This window comes from Rhinopithecus bieti, unplaced genomic scaffold (genome assembly GCF_001698545.2).
Source record: "Rhinopithecus bieti isolate Rb0 unplaced genomic scaffold, ASM169854v2 scaffold_1673, whole genome shotgun sequence".
Classification (NCBI taxonomy): domain Eukaryota; kingdom Metazoa; phylum Chordata; class Mammalia; order Primates; family Cercopithecidae; genus Rhinopithecus; species Rhinopithecus bieti.
Genome location: NW_016804690.1, coordinates 514,245 through 533,817, shown reverse-complemented (window position 1 = coordinate 533,817; position 19,573 = coordinate 514,245). Strand labels below are relative to the sequence as shown.

The window sequence follows — 19,573 nt, the reverse complement described above, 5'->3', positions numbered from 1 at the left end:
GATACTTCAGAGTGATTCTTATGCCAGATTTTTCTGAATCTGACTTAAAGGCCTTAACTTTTAAGTGTTCCTGAGAAGTTCTTTGAACTTAGCTTGTTTCATGTAGCATCATAGTTTTTATTGCATATCTCATTGTTAGAAACATGGATGTTTAAGAAACATCCCACAGTTATAACTTCAAAGAGAGTTCAGTCAGTTGTTAAGTAACAGAGTTGAATAGTTTGTGACAGAGTTCATGTGGCCTACAAAGATTAAAATATTTAGGATCCAGGCTGGTTGTAGTGACTCAAACCTCTAATCCCAGATACTTATGAGGCTGAGGCACGAGAATCCCTTGAACCCGGGAGGTGGAGGTTGCAATGATCCAAGATCACACCACTGCACTCCAACCTGGGCAACAGAGCAAGACTCTGCCCCAAGAAAATAAAAAAAGAAAAGAAAAATTTAGTATCTGGCCTGTACAGAAAAAGTTACCAATTTCTGTGCTAGTTGATCAGGCTCATGTGTTTGGAATGGTGATCTTTACCGTTTTTTTTTTTTATTTTTTAGTAGAGACAGGGTTTCACCGTGTTAGGCCGGATGGTTCAATTTCCTGCTCGGTGATCCGCCCGTCTCGGACCGAACCAAAGCTGCTGCGGATTACGGCTTGAGCACCGCGGGCCCGCTACAGTTAACTGATATGTTGCCTGGCGCAGTGGCTCAACTGTAATAACCCCTTTGGGGGGCCGAGCGCAGGCCGATCCACAGGTAGGAGATAGGCCAATACTGGCCAACATGTGAACCCATCTCTAATAAATCGAAAATTAGCTGAGCCATGGTGCAGTGCTGTAATCCCAGCCTACTGGGCATCTGAGGCAGGAGGAATTGCTTGACGGGAGTTGGAGGTTGCAGTGAGCCGAATCATGCCACTCACTCCGCCTGGCAACAAAGGCAAGATCGTCTCAAAAACAAACAAGAATGTTAATTCATTGGTCCTGTATTTTTTGGAACCACTTGTTGACTTTTTTTTTTTTTTTTTTTTTTTTGAACAGAGTCTCGCTGCATTACCACCAGGCTGCGAGCTGATGGGGCAGGTCTCGGCTAACAGCAACCTCTCCTCCGTCAGGAGTGTTCCTTTTTTGTATTCTATGCTTGAACTTCTTTCACATCTGTCTGCAAAAAATAAGGAATGTGGCATTTAGTTGTCCACCATGCTAAGTAAGAATTATAAAATTTTCGTCTAACACTTAATTCTTCATGTTAGAATATTATGGGTTTCCACATGGTAAAGTAAGAAATTATACAAAATTTTCGTCTTAAATATATGCTTCATTTAATATATGCGTGTTATGATAAGTTGTTCTTGTTTTCCCTGAGATCTTGCTTCTCGGATATACTTAAAAGTCTAGGCCGGGTGCGGTAGCTCACACGTGTAATCCCAGCACTTTGGGAGGCTGAGGCGGGTGGATCACGAGGTCAGGAGATCGAGACCATCCTGGCTAACATGGTGAAACCCTGTCTCTACTAAAAATACAAAAACAAAATTAGCTGGACCTGGTGGCAAGCGCCTGTAGTCCCAGCTACTCGGGAGGCTGAGGCAGGAGAATGGCATGAACCTAGGAGGCAGAGCTTGCAGTGAGCCGAGATCACACCACTGCACTCCAACCTGGGCGACGGAGCAAGACTCTGTCTCCAAAAAAAAAGTTCAGAAGCGTTTTTGTTTTTGAAATGGAGTCTCGCTCTGTCGCCCAGGCTGGAGTCCAGTGGCACAATCTCAGCTCACTGCAACCTCTGCCACCCACCCAGGTTTAGGCGATTCTTATGCCTCAGCCTCCTGAGTTGCTGAGACTACATGTGCACACCCCACACCCAGGTAATTTTTGTATTTTTAGTAGAGATGGGGTTTCACCATGTTGGCCAGGCTGGCCTCAAAACTCCTGACCTCAAGTGATCCGCCTGCCTTATCCTCCCAAAGTGCTGGGATTACAGGTGTGAGCCACTGTGCCTGGCCACGGAAGCTTTTATACTTTGTTAAGAAAACCAACTTTTGTGATTTTATATGGACTACATTCATTTTGTCCAATTTTAGGTCTACAGTAAGCATTTTATTCACTTTAGTGAATCTGAGTAGTAGCAGCATTATAGTTTAAATTAGATAGCCAAATATGTACCAGAATTTTGGACCTTTAAAGTAAAAGTTGGGGCTGGGCGCGGTGGCTCACACCTGTAATCCCAGCACTTTGGGAGGCCGAGGTGGATGGATCTTGAGGTCGAGATTGAGACCATCCTGGCCAACATGGTGAAACCCCATCTCTACTAAAAATACAAAAATTAGCTGGCCGTGATGTCGTGAACCTGTAGTCCCAGTTACTCAGGAGGCTGAGGCAGGAGAATCGCTTGAACCCGGGAGGTGGAGGTTGCAGTGAGCCGAGGTCGTGCCACTGCCCTCCAGCCTGGGCTATAGAGTGAGACCCTGCCACACACGCACAGAAAGAATTTAGACAGGTTACAAGTTTGCTATTACGTAGGACAGGGACCAGCAAACTTTTTTTTGGTAAAAGGCCAGATCATAAATATTTTTGGCCTTGTGAGCCTCGTGCTCTCTGTCACAGCTATGCAATTCTGAGAAACAGCTGCGTGCAATGTGTGGTAAATGAATGCTTGTGCCTGCGTTCCAGTAAAACTTTATTTACAAAACCAGGCATAGGGTAAATAGGGGCATAGTTGGCCAAGCCTAACTACCACATTGATATTCTCTTTATCTTCTCTCAGAACTAACATGTTATAGAATGTTGGCTTACTCCTTATACATTTCTCAAATCTTCTGTCTAACACATGGAAGTTATACTTTTTACAGTAAACTCATGTTAGTATCAGCAGTTTACATATACTGAAGCACAACTATATGTGAGCATTGAGCAACCAACCGTTCGTAGAGATAATGAAAAAAGATGTGGATAGTCTCTGCTCTTCTGTTTTATTTATATATTTTTAAAATATTTTTAGAGACAGGGTCTCACCATGTTGCCCAGGCTGTCTTAAACGCCTAGACTCAAGCAATCCACCCACTTCAGCCTCCCAAAGTGCTGGGATTACAGGTGTGAGCCCCCATACTGAGCAGCATAGTCTCTGCTCTGTTTTGTTTTGTTTTGTTTTGTTTTGTTTTGTTTTGTTTTGTTTTGTTTTGAGATGGAGTCTGTCTCTGTCAGCCAGGCTGGAGTCTCGGCTCACTGCAACCTCCGCCTCCTGGGTTCAAGCGATTCTTCTGCCTCAGCCCCCCAAGTAGCTGGGACTACAGGCGCATGCCACCATGCCCAGCTAAGTTTTCTTGTATTTTTAATAGAGACAGGGTTTCACCTTGTTAGCCAGGATGGCCTCGATCTCCTGACCTCATGATCTGCCTGCCTCAGCCTCCCAAAGTGCTGGGAGTACACGTGTGAGCCACTGCACCCTTCCCAGTCTCTGCTCTTAATTGTCCCTAGTAGCCCTGGTAAACCTTTTGTTCTTATTGAAACACAGTGGTCCCCAAGAATTAGGGGTTTTAGAGTATAATTGGCTATGTAAGGCCATGAAGCTATATTTCCCTGAACAGACATAAAAATCTATATATTAGGCATTATTGGCTTGTATTTATTGTTCTGGGAAAGAAAACTGGTGGTGGTACATTTTTTTATTCCTTTTGTCGTGTGTAAATTTTTGTTTTCTTGTAATTTCAAGTTTACACAAAAATTACAAGACTAGTACAAGGAACTCCCATAGAGCTTATTTGCATATCCAGCAGTTATTTACCTTTCATCCTGTTTGCTTTTATTTTCTCTTTATAAATACATTTTGGCCAGGCACAGTGGCTGCCGCCTGTGATCCCAGCACTTTGGGAGGCCGAGGCGAGTAGATCACAAGATCAAGAGATCGAGACCAGCCTGGCCAACATTGTGAAACCCCGTCTCTACTAAAAATACAAAAATTAGCTGGGCATGGGCCAGGTGCGGTGGCTCACGCCTGTAATCCCAGCACTTTGGGGGGCCAAGGCAAGTGGATCACGAGGTCAGGAGATGGAGACCATCCTGGTTAACACGGTGAAACCCCGTCTCTACTAAAAATACAAAAAATTAGCCAGGCGTAATAGCAGGCACCTGTAGTCCCAGCTATTTGGGAGGCTGAGGCAGGAGAATGGCGTGAACCTGGGAGGCAGAGCTTGCAGTGAGCCGAGATTGCGCCACTGCACTCCAGCCTGGGTGACAGAGCAAGACTCCATCTCAAAAAAAAATAAAATAAAATAAAGTAAAATTAGCTGGACATGGTGGCACATGCCTATAGTCCCAGCCACTTGGGAGGCTGAGGCAGGAGAATCACTTGAACCCAGGAGGCGGAGGTTGCAGTGAGCTGAGATTGCGCCACTGTACTCCAGCCTGGTGATAGAGTGAGACTTCGTCTCAAATACATACATACATGCATACATACATACTTTTTGGCCAGGCATGGTGGCTCATGCCTGTGATTCTAATACTTTGGGAGGCTGAGACGAGCAGATGGCTTGAAGCCGCTAGGAGTTCAAGACCAACCTGGGCTGCAAAGTAAGACCCCTGTCTCTACAAAAAGAAATTAATTAGCTGGGTGTGGCAGCATGCACCTGTAGTCCCAGCTACTTGGGCGGCTGAGGTGGGATGATTGCTTGAGCCTGGGCAGTCAAGGCTGCAATGAGCTATGATCATTCCACTGCACTCCAGTCCTGGGTGACAGAGCAAGATCCTGTCTCAAGAAAATAAAATGTAGGCCGGGTGCGGTGGCTCAAGCCTGTAATCCCAGCACTTTGGGAGGCCGAGACAGGCAGATCACGAGGTCAGGAGATCAAGACCATCCTGGCTAACCTGGTGAAACCCCGTCTCTACTAAAAAATACAAAAAACTAGCCAGGCAAGGTGGCGAGCGCCTGTAGTCCCAGCTACTCGGAGGCTGAGGCAGGAGAATGGCATGAACCCGGGAGGCAGAGCTTGCAGTGAGCTGAGATCTGGCCACTGCACTCCAGCCTGGGCGACAGAGCGAGACTCCGTCTCAAAAAAAAAAAGAAAGAAAGAAAAAGAAAATAAAATGTAAATACTTTTTTTTTTCCTGAACCACTTGAAAATAAGTTGGAGACACTGTGCTCCTTAGTTCCTAAATATTTCATTGTATTTCCTAAAAGCTAGGATACTGTTACTTAACCATAGTACAGAGAGCAAAATCAGAAAATTATAACACTGATGTAATACTGTTATGTGGTTAACAGTTCATACTCAAGTTTCATCACATATTCCAATAATACTCTTCCTATCAATTTTTTTTGTTAATACAGAATGTAATCCAGAACCATGGATGGACTTTAATCTTCCTATATCTGGAACAATTCCCTAAGCTCTCTTTGTGTCACTTGATAGTCACATTTTTGAAGAAGATAGGTCAGTTATTTTGAGGGATATGCTTCCATTTAAGTTTAATGCTTACAGAATGTTGTTTTTGTTTCTTTTGAAGTTGATTTTAATGTGGAGATACTCTTTTTTTTTTTGAGACTGGTCTTGCTCTGTCGCCCAGGCTGGAGTGCAGTGGCACGATCTCTGCTCACTGCAAGCTCCGCCTCCCGGGTTCACGCCATTCTTCTGCCTCAGCCTCCTGAGCAGTTGGGACTACAGATGCCATCACCACACCCGGCTAGTTATTTTGTATTTTTTTTAGTAGAGATGAGATTTCACTGTGTTAGCCAGGATGGTCTTGATCTCCTGACCTCGTGATCCGCCCGCCTCGGCCTCCCAAAGTGCTGGGATTACAGGCGTGAGCCACCGCACCCGGCCAATGTGGAGATATTCTTAAAAATCAAGAGTAGTTGGGAACATTTCTCCTTTTACTATGCTTGTCCCAAAATAAATATATACAGCCATGAGCCTTTAAAGGAAAAAAAAAAGTCTGTTTTCATATTAAAGAGAATATAACAGACCAGGCAGGATTGCTCACGCCTGTAATCCCAGCATTTTGGGAGGCTGAGGCGGGCGGATCACCTAAGGTCAAGAGTTCTAGACCAGCCTGGCCAACTTGGTGAAACCCCATCTCTACTAAAAATACAAAAAATTAGCCAGGCATGGTGGCATGCGCCTGTAATTCCAGCTACTCAGAAGGCTGAGGCAGGAGAATCGCTTGAACCTGGGAGGTGGAGGTTGCAGTGAGCCGAGATCATGCCACTGTACTCCAGCCTGGGCAACAGAGTGAGACTCTGTCTCAAAAAAAAAAAAAAAAAATTATTCTGAAAAATAAGAAAAGATACGCCAGCCTGGCCAACATGGTGAAACCCTTTCTCTACTAAAAATGCAAAATTAGCCACGTGTAGTGACAAATGCCTGTAGTCCCACCTACTCAGGAGGCTGAGATAGGAGAATTGCTTGAACCTGGGAGGCAGAGGCTGCAGTGAGCCGAGATCGATCCATTGCACTCCAGCCTGGGTGAGACATATCAGGAAAAAAAGATACAGTCATGCATCATTTAGCAAAGAGGATCCATCCCAAGAAATGCATTGTTAGGTCACTTTGTCATGTGAACATCATGGAGTGTATTTACACAAACCTAGATGGTTTTCATACACATAGGTTATATGGTATAGCCTATTGCTCCTGAACTGCAAACCTGTACAGCATGTTACTGTACTGAATATTGTAGGCAATTGTAACACAATCATATTTGTATATCTAAACATAGAAAAGGTACAGTAAAAGTAGGGTAAAAAAAAATGGTATACCTGTATAGGGCACTTATGATGGAACTCAGTTTCTCTGGGTAAGTCAGTGTGTGAGTGGTGAGTGAATGTGAAAGCCTAGGATGTTACTGTACACTTTGTAAAGACTGAATACTGAGGCTACATTAATTTTTTTTTTCTTTTTTGGTACTGGGTTTTGCTGTATCACCTAGGCTAGAGTGCAGTGGCATGACCACAGTTCACTATAGTCGTGACCTCCCAGACTCAAGATGATCCTCCCACCTCAACCTCCCAGGTACCTGGGACTACAGACACATTACATTTATTTATTTATTTATTTTAATTTTGGGGGCCAGGCATTGTGGTTCAGGCCTGTAATCCCAGCACTTTGGGAGACTGAGGCAGGCGGATCACCTGAGGTCAGGAGTTTGAGACCAACCTGGCCAGCATGGCAAAACCCAGTCACTGCTAAAAATGCAAAAATTAGCCAGGCATGGTGGTGTGCACCTGTAGTCCCAGCTACTCAGGAGGCTGAGGCAGGAGAATGGCGTGAACCTGGGAGGCAGAGCTTGCAGTGAGCTGAGATCTGGCCACTGCACTCCAGCCTGGGTGACAGTGAGACTCCATCTCAAAAAAAAAAAAAAAAAAAAAAAAAAATTGCCAGGCACAGTGGCTCGCGCCTGTAATACTAGCACTTTGGGAGGCCAAGGCAGGTGGATTGCCTGTGCTGAAGAGTTTGAATCAGCCTGGGCAACATGGTGAAACCCTGTCTCTACTAGAAATACAAATAGTAGCCAGGCATGGTGGTGCGCGCCCATAATCCCAGCCACTCGGAAGGCTGAGGCACGAGAATTGCTTCACCCCAGGAGGCGGAAGTTGCAGTGAGCCAAGATTGTGCCACTGAATTCCAGCCTGGGGGACAGAAAGAGACTCTGTCATAAATAAATAATTGTGCCACTGAATTCCAGCCTGGGGGACAGAGACTCTGAAATAAATAAATAAGTAAGTAAATAACAGAATGAGACTCTGTCTTAAATAAATAAGCAACCAAGCAAGTGTGCAGTGGTGAGGGCCTATAGTCCCAGCTAAAAAATACATATATTAACCGGGTGCGGTCGTGCGGAACCCAGGAGACAGAGGTTGCAATGAGCCAACATCGCGCCACTGCACTCCAGCCTGGGCAACAGAGACTGTCTCAAAAAAAAAGAAAAAAGAAAAAGAAAAAAAAGTCAGTTCCTGGCCAGGGCCACTGTCTGTTGAATTTGTACATTCTCCATATATCTGCATGAGTTTTCTCTGGGCACTCTCATTTCCTCCGACATCTCAAGAGCTGTGCCTGTTAGGTTCATTAGCATGTCTTAGTGGCCCCAGTCTGAGTGTGGGTGTGAGGGCGCTCTGCAGTGAGATGGCATCCTGGCCAGGGTGCATAACCACCTGGTGCCCTGAGCTGTCAGGATGGGCTCCAGCCACCTGCAACCCTGAATTAGAATAAGCAGATTGAGAAATGAATGAATAGCCAGGCGTGGTGGCTCACACTGCACTGTAATCCCAGCACTTCGGGAGGCTGAGGCAGGTGGATCACTTGAGGTAAGGAGTTTGAGACCAGCCTGGCCAGTAGAGACAGTAAAACCCCATCTCTACTAGAAATACAAAATTTAGCCGGGCATGGTGGCGTGCACCTGTAATCCCAGCTACTTGGGAGGTTGACGCACAAGAACCACTTGAACCTGGAAATGGAGGTTGCAGTAAGCTGAGGTTGTGCTGCTGTACTCCAGCCTGGAGCAATGAAACTGTGTCTCAAAAAAAAAGGAATGAATGAATGAATGGACCAGGTGTGGTGATTCATGCTTGTAATCCCAGCACTTTGGGAGGCCAAGATAGGAGGATCGCTTGAGACCAGGAGTTCAAGACCAGCTCGAGCAACATAGGGAGACCTCGTCTCTACAGAAAAAAAAATTAGGCAGGCATGATGGCACGCACCTATGGTCCCAGCTACACAGGAGGCTGAGGTGAGAGGATCGTTTGAGTGCAGGAGGTCAGGGCTGCAATGAGCCGTGGTCATGCCACTACACTGCAGCCTGGGCAACAGGGCAAAGACCCTATCTCAAAAAAACAAAAAAGGCTGGGCGCAGCAACTCACACCTGTAATTTCAGCACTTTCGGAGGCCAAGGTGGGCGGATCACAAGGTCAAGAGATCGGAACCATCCTGGCCAACATGGTGAAACCCCATCTCTACTAAAAAATCCAAAAATTGGCCTGGGAGTTCACGCCTGTAGTCCCAGCTGCTTGGGAGACTGAGACAGGAGACTCGCTTCAACCTGGGAGGTAGGGGTTGTAGTGAGCTGAGATCACGCCACTGCACTCCAGCCTAGTGACAAAGCAAGATTCCATCTCAAAAAAAAAACAAAACGCCCTCCATATTTGTTATTGTTTGTTTCTGAACTGCATGTTGGTAGGAGGTGCTCCTTAAAATTTTTGCTTTATAAACATGTATTCCCTGATGTAACCCACCACCATATGATTGCCATAGCTCACTGATTGACCAAAAATTGGATACATTATCTTGTTTTTATTAATCTTTCTTAAATGTATGTATAGTTCACATTTATTTCAGTGTTTGATATTAGAAGTGTTTTAGGGGCTGGGGGTGGTGGCTCACACCTATAATCCCAGCACTTTTGGAGGCTAAGTTGGGTGGATCACTTGAGGTTAGGCATTTGAGACCAGCCTGGCCAATATGGTGAAACCCCATCTCTACTAAAAAAATAAATAAATAAATACTAAAATTAGCCGGGCATGATGGCGGGCACCTATAGTCCCAGCTACTGGGAGGCTGAGGCAGGAGAATCTCTTGAACTGGGGAGGCAGAGATTTCAGTGAGCTGAGATCACGCCACTGCACTCCAGCCTGGGCAACAGAGCAAGACTACATCTCAAAAAAAAATAATTAATTAATTAAATAGAAGTGTTTTAGGTCTTTATTTAGAGGCTTGGTGGTTTTTGTGACTAGAAATGTGCCTTAAGAACTTAACACTTGTTTATATTAATTAGCCTATGATGCAATTGGTTTCATTACATGTCATTTAACTTAAAGTCGGAGTTTTCAAGTACCTATCAACATTAAAATGAGGACTTATGTATAATACAGTAAATACTAGGCGATGGGAATTTTTCAACTCCATTGTAATCTTACAGGATGACCCTCATATGTGGTTTGTCATTGACTGTAACTTCATGATGCAGCATATAACCATATTCAAACAAACATGCCATATAAAGAATATTCAGGCCAGGCGTGGCGGCTCACTGGGCGTGGGCCGGGTACAGTGGCTCACACCTGTAATCCCAGCACTTTGGGAGGCCAAGGCAGGTGGATCACCTGAGGTTGGGAGTTTGAGACCAGCCTGACCAACATGGAGAAACCCTATCTCTACTAAAAATACAAAATTGGCCGGGTGTGGTAGCACAAGCCTGTAATCCCAGCTACTCAGGAGGCTGAGGCAGGAGAATTGCTTGTACCCAGGAGGTAGAGGTTGCGGTGAGCCGAGATCGTGCCATTGCACTCCAGCTTGGGCAACAATAGTGAAACTCCGTCTCAAAAAAAAAAAATTATCCAGGTGTGGCAGCACACGCCTGTAGTCCCAGCTACTCAGGAGGCCGAGGCAGGAGGATCACTTGAACCTGGGAAGTGGAAGTTGCAGTGAGCCGAGATCGGGCCATCACACTCCAGCCTGGGCAATAGAGTGTGATGGCCCGAAAAAGGCCATCACCAAAAAAGAAAATTAAAAAGAATATTCAGAAAATGTTAGATTTACTGAAGATTTTAAATTGGAGGAATTTTTTTTAAAAAATAAAAGGGGTAGAAGGGAAAATTAAGGAAAACTCAAGTACAACAAAAGACAAAATGGAAAATCAGAAAAAAATGAGAATTTATGAGGTTCAGTATTTTAGCAGGAGCTTTGTTTGCTAAACAGTAGATTTAAAAAGATTACTTTTCACCCACATTAGTCTAAAAGCCTAAATGATATTCATAGTATATAACTTGTTATTGTACCACTTTAGACATAAGCATGGTACTTCTACTGTGTGTTAGAAATGTGATGGTGTACTTTTTAATTTTTGTAGAGACTGTTTCTAGCTATGTTGCTCTTGAACTCCTGCCTTCCTTGGCCTCTCAAAAAGTGCTGAGATTACAGGCATGAACCACCAGCCACAGCCTGTACTGTACTTTCATAAAACTAAAAAAAATTTTTTTTTTTTTTTTTTTTTTTTTGGAAACTGAGTCTTTGCTATGTCGCGTCTTAGGCTGAAGTGGCCAGTGGCATGATCTGGGCTCACTGCAACCTCTGCCTCCTGGGTTCAGGCCTTTTCTGCCTCAGCCCCCGAGTAGCCTGGACTACAGGCACATGCCACCATGCACAGCTAATTTTTGTATTTTTAGTAGAGACGGTTTCACCACATTGGCCAGGCTGGTCTCGAACTCATGACCTCATGATCCGCCCTTCTCGGCCTCCCAAAGTGCTGGGATTACAGGCCACCGTGCCTGGCCAAATTTTTTTTTTTTTTTTTTTTTTTTTTTTTTTTGAGACGGAGTCTTGCTCTGTCACCCAGGCTGGAGTGCAGTGGCCGGATCTCAGCTCACTGCAAGCTCCGCCTCCTGGGTTCACGCCATTCTCCTGCCTCAGCCTCCTGAATAGCTGGGACTACAGGCGCCCGCCACCACGCCCGGCTAGTTTTTTGTATTTTTTAGTAGAGACGGGGTTTCACCGTATTAGCCAGAGATGGTCTCGATCTCCTGACCTCATGATCCGCCCATCTCGGCCTCCCAAAGTGCTGGGATTACAGGCTTGAGCCACCGTGCCCGGCCTAAAAATATTTTTTATAACATTCAGTCAAGCTCTGTATTCGTGGGTTCCACATTCATGGATTCAACCAGCCATGGATAGAAAATATTTAGTAAGACTCCATCTCAAAGAAAAGAAAATATTTAGAGAAGAAAAACAATTGCCAGGAGCGGTGGCTCACGCATGTAATCCCAGCACTTTGGGAGGCTGAGACAGGTGGATCACGGGGTCAAGAGTTCAAGACCAGCCTGACCAATATGGTGAAATCCTGTCTCTACTAAAATTACAAAAATTACCTGGGCATGGTGGTGAGCACCTGTAGTCCCAGCTACTCAGGAGACTGAGGCAGAAGAATCGCTTGAACCCAGGAGGCAGAGGTTGCAGTGAGCTGAGGATCACGCCACTACACTCCAGCCTGAGTGACAGCGAGACTCTGTCTCAAAAAAAAAAAAAAGAGAAGAAAACAATTTTAAAACCACAGCTATTTTAAAATATGAATTTTAAAATAATACAATGTAACAACTATTTACAAAGCTTTGACATGGTATTAGGTAGTGTAGGTAATCTAGAAGTGATCTAGGTTATATGCAAATACTATGCCATTTTATATAACGGACTTGAGCACACACACATTTTGGCAATATGGTGGGTCCTGGACCCAAACGCCCGAGGATGTGGAGGGACTGACTGTTTTATTTCCTACAGCCTGGGTAAGGTTCAACATGTAGTATATCATTTGAAAGGTGTAGAAACAACCATTAAGAGTTTTAAGTGACCTTCCTAAGGCCTGTGGTCTTTCCATTAGACCTCAAGACTCATACCATTGAATTTTGTTTAATGTAATTTGCAAAAAAAAAAAAAAAAAAAAAAAGATTAAATCTACTCAGAAAATGAACTGTTTTGAAAATTTGTTAAATACCATGCTTTCTTAATATATGGCTCTAAAGCCATGGCAGCCCCTTAAAACTGAATGGTAGAAGCAGTATGGTTCTCACACATACTTTCCTTCCCTTATTTTTTTCCTTCACCTTATCCTCTACTTAAAGCTTTTGGATAAAGAAAAGAAACTATTTTAAATTTTATTGGAAACACAGATTATCCCATTTCACTAAAATAATCTCTATACAGTAAGATTGTTAAATGTTCTTTTTTAATGGAAGACTAGGGCAAATGGAAAGAGTTAACTTGCTTTTATACTATATTTAGAAGACTACAGTAAAGATAATATTTCACAAATTATAGACGCATTTTCACATTACTTTTATAGGCAAAACCACAGTTACTTTGGAACCAACCTAATAATTTACTGTCAGTTAGCAAACCCTGAAGGATATTTTGATATGAAAGTTATTCTGAAGAATAAGGATCATGGAAAAGGACTAATTGTATAATACGTGTTTTTAAGAAACATCTTAGAATAAGTGCTTGGTACACGATAGTACTGCATAACTACTGTATAAATGTTGAATTGCTGCTGGGTGCAGTGGCTCACACCTGTAATCCCAGCACTTTGGGAGGCCAAGGCGGGCAGACCACGAGGTCAGGAGATCCAGACCATCCTGGCTAACATGGTGAAACCCCGTCTCTACTAAAAAAAAATACAAAAAAAATTAGCTGGGCATGGTGGTGGGCGCCTATAGTCCCAGCTACTCAGGAGGCTGAGGCAGGAGAATGGCGTGAACCTGGGAGGCAGAGCTTGCGGGGACCCAAAATGGCCCAACTGCACTCAACCCGGGGTGACAAAAGGAGTAAAAAAAAAAAAAAAAAAAAAAATTGTTGAATTGCTATCCTATCACCTAGCCATCCACATCATCCCTGTGCTCCACTCCATACTTTGTTTAGTCAGGTGTACCTTCCTCCTGCTCTGACTTCCCTTACCTGTTGAAATTTTACTTATTCCTCATTACCATGTCCTTCATTAGACCTACCCAGTTCTCTCAAGCAGATCTTAATCTCTACTCTGTTTTCATACAGCACTTTGCTTATACATTGAACTTACTACAATCTGAGTTTTGCTTTGCTGTTTATGGGTCTTTCATAGAGTCATCTTTCACTGGATAGGATCTGTGTCTTATTCATGCCTATACCATTACAACAGTCCTATTCTGGCTCAAATACACTATATTCTTCTGTCTACCAGTATTTATATATGTAAAATATCTAGAGGTGTATTAATAAGGCCATGGGTATTTTATTAAACATATAAGTACCATTTTAAGTATTATGTATTTTTACAAGTCCCTCTCAATAGAAATCTTGTTTACTATGACCTTTGTGTTCAAAACATAATCATCTGACTTCTGAAAAACCATGTAATTTTTTTTTTTTTTTTTTTTTTTGAGATAGTCTAGCCCCGTCACCTGGGCTAATCACAGCTCATGGGACTATAGGCATGTGCCACTGTGCACAGCTAATTTTTTAATTTTTTGTAGAGACAACTCGCAGTGTTGCCCAGGCTGGTCTCAAACTCCTGTCCCCAGGCAGCCTTCCCACCTCGGCCTCCCAAAGTGCTGGCTCTGTAGGTATGAGCCACCATGCCTGGCCAAAAAACAAATTCTTGTGTTGAATTTAATCCTGTTATTTGCCCTTAAACAGTTTTGTTTAGATGTATCAATTAATATTGAGCAATTAATATACCTAACTACCTTTATCCCTTGTTTATTGAGTGTCTGCCATGTGCTAGACACTGCTAGGCTCTGGGGATCTGACAGTGAAACATGGTATGATCTCTTCTGTCGTAGAGTTACTACATTATAGGGAAAACAAATTAACAAAAAGATGTACTTACAAATTGTAATGTGTATTCTGAAGGGGAATAAAGGGTTGAATGAAGATGTTAACATGATTGAAACTGGAGGAGGGTTCAGAAAAGACTTCTGAGAAAGTACAGTGTTACTGTGACCTCATGTATAACTAAGGCATTTGAAGTGAGGGAGATACACCGGGACAGCTTTCCAGGAAAGGGATCCGAATGGACAAAAGCCCTGGGGCAAAACGGTGGGGGACTTGATTTAGTTCAAAGGGCTGATGTCCAGTTTGTATCCATAGATGCAACATATTAGCCTTTGGGGACAACATTTAAAAATTAAGGAAGGCCAGGCGCAGTGGCTTACACCTGTAATCCCAGCCCTTTGGGAGGCCAAAGCAGGCGGATCACCTGAGGTCAGGAGTTTGAGACCAGCCTGGCCAACATGGTGAAACCCCGTCTCTATTAAAATACAAAATTAGCTGGGCGCAGTGGCGGGCGCCTGTAATCCCAGCTACTTGGGAGGCTGAGGCAGGAGAATCACTTGAACCCAGGAGGCGGAGGTTACAGTGAGCCAATAACGGGTCATTTCCAGCCTGGGCAACAAGAGCGAAACTCCGTCTCAAAAAATTATGGAGTACTGTGCTGCTTTTCCTATATATAACCCATATGTAAAACTTTGATAAACACAAAACTGCTGTGGGTCAGTTAATATCCTAGCACTGTATATAAATATCGGTCAGTTTGAAGGACCCTTTAAATACTGGTTTTCTGCTTTGGCTTATATTTTTAATTTTATTAACTCTCAATTATGTATATATTACGTAACTTTTAAAGCTTGATCAGCTAGCTTCCACAAATATTTACTCTTTGGATATATACATGTATATATAAAATTTGTCTATTTCTAGTCCTTGAACTCCTTGAACAAGCCAAGCTGACACTGACCTTGGGGCCACTGCCATTACTCTTTCTACCTCAATCACTTTTCTCCCCATATCTTCAATCGATCAGTTCTTCCTCATCATTCAGTCTTACCTTACAAATGGCAAAGAATCCTTTCCCAACCACCTGTCTCATGTTATTCCTGCCTTTCCTGGTAGAAACTATCACATTATCCTCTTTTTTCCATATGGCACTCCTTTAAATTATTTTCTTGTTTACTTTAGCTTAATGAAAATGATAATCTTGTCATCTTTATTTACTGTTTTTTTACTCCAGTACTTTGAAAAGTGACAAGTACATAGTAAGAACTCAATTAATACTTGAATAAAGTTTATCTTACAAGTTATGATAGGCTTACATAATTAAATTGTAAGTCCAAGGGAAAGTACTCCATTTTTCACTTCTTTATATATATATATGTATGTAATAGTTCTTAACATAGTAGTTCAGTAAGTTTTTATTGGGGAAAAGTATTATCTTCTAAAGTGAGTTCATAATATAATATTGCCAGAAATAAATGTGTTTTCTCCCTTGGCAATCAGCCATCATCCAAAATTCTGAACTCCCAACCTGTATCTCAAGCCACCTGCTAGCAAATATCACCTACATGACCCATGTAATTCAAAATCAGCACATCTCACCTCCCACTGCATCTGCCTATGGACACCACCTCAGCCCAAGCCATTTCGTGTTCAGTTCTCCAGACCCACAAACCTGACCTCGTCTGTGATGTCTTCTCAGGCTTATGATAAGGACACATCCTAAGGTTAGATTTTGCTGACATTTATTAAGCAAACATCATGCTCCACTAACAACGATCATCATATTATGCTGAGAGTCTAGAAAATGTGAAGGGCTATGAATTTGTCCTGATACTATTCTGCAAGATTGTTTCTCTGGCTGTGCTCAGCAGCCTAAATAAAGGAGAAGGGAAGGTGGATTATAAGATTGATCTGAGTTGGGAACAAGCTAGATAAATGCAGTGGGAGGAATATGTGGGATGCCAGGTTGTTTGAGATTTTGGTGACAGAATGGTTTGGTTGATTAACCCTCAGTTCTTGTGAGGTAAGGGCCCATAGATGTCATCCCGATTGGGGTCTTCAGAAATAGGAATTTTAGGTCGGGCACGGTGGCTCACACCTGTAATCCCAGCACTTTGGGAGGGTGAGGAGGGTGGATCACCTGAAGTCAGGAGTTTAAGACCAGCCTGGCCAACATGGTGAAACCCCATCTCTACTAAAAATATAAAATTAGCCAGGCATGGTGGCACATGCCTGTAATCCCAGCTACTTGAAAGGCTGAGGCAGGAGAATCACTTGAACCCTGTGATTGGAGGTGACAGTGAGCCAGGATCGTGCCATTGCACTCTAGCCTGGACAACACAGTGAGACTTCGTCTTAAAACAAAAAAGAAAAAAAGGAATTTTATCTTTAGGTCTATACTGAAGCCACGGGAAGAATTAAGGATAACCTATAACCTCACAGGGATGAAAGCTAAACGCATAAATGCCTGAGGAAGGTTCACTTAACCATTTCAGCAAGAGAGTTAGGTGTTCTCCCCATTACAATTATCATTAAAACAAAAAAGGATCTTCTGCTACCTTTTGGTGATGACAGGAAGTGACAAGACTTCATTCCAATCCATAACAAGCCTCAGAGAAACAAAACTTAAAGGGATAGAGCACATGGGGGCAGTATTAAAAAGAGCAGAGAAATCACGCTGAGTCCCTGCAGCTTAGGGGAACAGATTCAGGTTTGGAGGATTAATAAAATATGGGTTTGGGCAATCTCCAACCCTACCTTAGCTCCCATACAGGATTTAATTTCTTAGTTTAGTCCTCTAGTGTCTATAGCAATTTGTATATCTGTTTGTATCACTTATGTACACACATATCTCCCCAGTTACACTGTGATTTCCTTCAGAGTTAGGAACTTTATTTGATTCGTCCTGATTCCTCAGCCCCAACACAGTACCTGATACATAAATGGTGTTTAATAAATGCCAAGTATAAAGTATTGTAACGGGCCAGGCGCAGTGGCTCACGCCTCTAATCCCTGCACTTTGGGAGTCCGAGGCGGGTGGATTCTGAGGTCAGGAGTTTGAGACCAACCTGGACAACATGAAACCCGTCTCTACTAAAAATACAAAAAATTAGCCACACGTGATGGCAGGCACCTGTTATCCCAGCTACTCAGGAGACTGAGGCAGAGAATTGCTTGAACCCCAGAGGCAAAGGTTGCAATGAGCTGAGATTGCACCACTGCACTCCAGCTTGGGCAACAAGTGAAACTCCGTCTCAAAAAAAAAAGTACTGTAACAAGCCCAAAAGCCATGTGTTGCAAATAGCAATATTCTTCAGTGGCCAGTACATCACTTAAATCACCCTACAGGTCTTTACCGGAATTGCAGAACAAGCAGTTACTTCTCTGCCTGTTTAGCAATTTTTTATTAAAAAAGAAAAATCTAAAATGCTAATGAGAATTCATTATTTTAGGTGATTGATGAGATTTATCGCGTGTTGAGATACGTCAATTCTACCAGAGCCCCTCAGCGAGCTCATGAAGTACTTCAAGAATTAAGGGATATATCCTCTATGGCAATGGAGTACTTTGATGAAAAGATTGTTCCAATTTTAAAGAGGAAATTACCAGGATCAGATGTTTCTGGAAGACTCATGGGCTCTCCTCCAGGTACCTCTACTTTATAATCATGTTTGTACATAATTTTGTAACTTGTTTCTGGTTTTTTTCCACTTAATCAAGTGTCTTGAACTTTTCTGTGTTAGTAGTTGTTTATTGGCAGCATCATTTTTAATGAGATTGGATTATCAACCACAACTTATACAACTGATCCACTAGTTAGGCACATTTCTTGTTTCTAGCTTTTCAGTACTTACTCAAGAACAATCTGAGCAGTCTTGTGACTAAATCTTTGCACATATCCATATTGACTTACAATAAACATATTAGAAATAGAATGGCTGGGCCCGGCCAGGCACGGTGGGACACACCTGTAATCCCAGCACTTTGAGAGGCCGAGGTGGGTGGATCACCTGACTGAGGTCAGTAGTTCGAGACCACCCTGGCCAACATGGTGACACCCATATCTACTAAAAATACAAAAATTTGCTGGGCATGGTGGTGCACACCTGTAATCCCAGCTACTCTGGAAGCTGAGGCAGAAGAATCAGTTGAACCGGGGAGGCAGAGGTTGTAGTGAGCCAGATTCACACCATTGCACTCCAGCCTGGGCAACAAGAGCAAAACTCTTATCTCAAAAAAAAAAAAAAAAAGAAATAGGATTGCTGGACCAGGCGCAGTGGCCCACGCCTGTGGTCCCAGCACTTTGGGAGACTGAGGGGGAAAGATCGCTTCAGCCCAGGAGTTCAAGACCAGCCCGGGAAACATAGGGAAACCCCCATCTCTACAAAGAATTTTAAAAATAGCCGGGTGTTAGTGGCGCATGCCTGTGGCCCCAGCTACTCAGGAGGCTGAGGTTTGAGACCCTGTCTCAAAAAAAAAAAAAAGTAATAGAATTACAGGTGAAAAGTTACATACAGATGCTCCTTAATTTACAATGGGATTACATCCTGATAAACCCGTCATAAGTAGAAAATATTGTAAGTCAAAAAATGCACTTAATACACGAACCTACCAAACATCATAGCTTAGCCTAACCTACCTTAAACATGCTCAGAACACTTAACATTAGCTTACAGTTGGGCAAAATTATCTAGCAAAGCATATTTTATGATAAAGCATCCGTGTGTAATTTACTGAATTAATTTTCTATTATACTGAAAGTGAAAAGCAGAATGGTTCTGTGGATACCTGAGGTACAGTTTCTACTGAATGTCTATCACTTCCATACCATCGTAAAGTCAAAAAATCATTAAGTTGGCTGGGCGCAGTGGCTCACGCCTGTAATCCCAGCACTTTGGGAGGCCAAGGCGGGCAGATCACCTGAGGTTGGGAGTTCGAGACCAACCTGGCCAACATGGTAAAACCCTGTCTCTACTAAAAAAATACCAAAAAATTAGCCAGGCGTGGTGGCGCACGCCTGTAGTCCCAGCTACTAGGGAGGCTGAGGCATGCGAATCGCTTGAACCCAAGAGGCGGAGGTTGTAGTGAGCCAAGATCATGGCATTGCACTCCAGCCTGGGCAACAGAGTGAGACTCTGTCTCAAAAAAAAAAAAAAATCATTAACTTGAACCATTGTAATTTGAGGACTTTTTTTTTTCTGATGAATTAATACTCATTTTTTAAAAAAACAAATATACTAGATAAAATGCCAAAACTCTTCAGGGAAATATTTGGTGAATTATTTCAGCCCCAAAGTGTC

The 19,573-nt window shown here is 43.1% G+C and overlaps 1 protein-coding gene across 1 annotated transcript in view; it reads left to right on the top strand.

The window, feature by feature from the left end:
- Nucleotides 1-19,573, top strand: part of FBXO28 (F-box protein 28) — a 42,162-nt gene that overhangs the window by 17,121 nt on the left and 5,468 nt on the right. Inside the window, exon 4 of the mRNA XM_017869948.1 lies at nt 17,726-17,921. Within this exon, the coding sequence (XP_017725437.1) occupies nt 17,726-17,921 (196 nt within the window). The remainder of the gene's footprint in view (nt 1-17,725; nt 17,922-19,573) is intronic.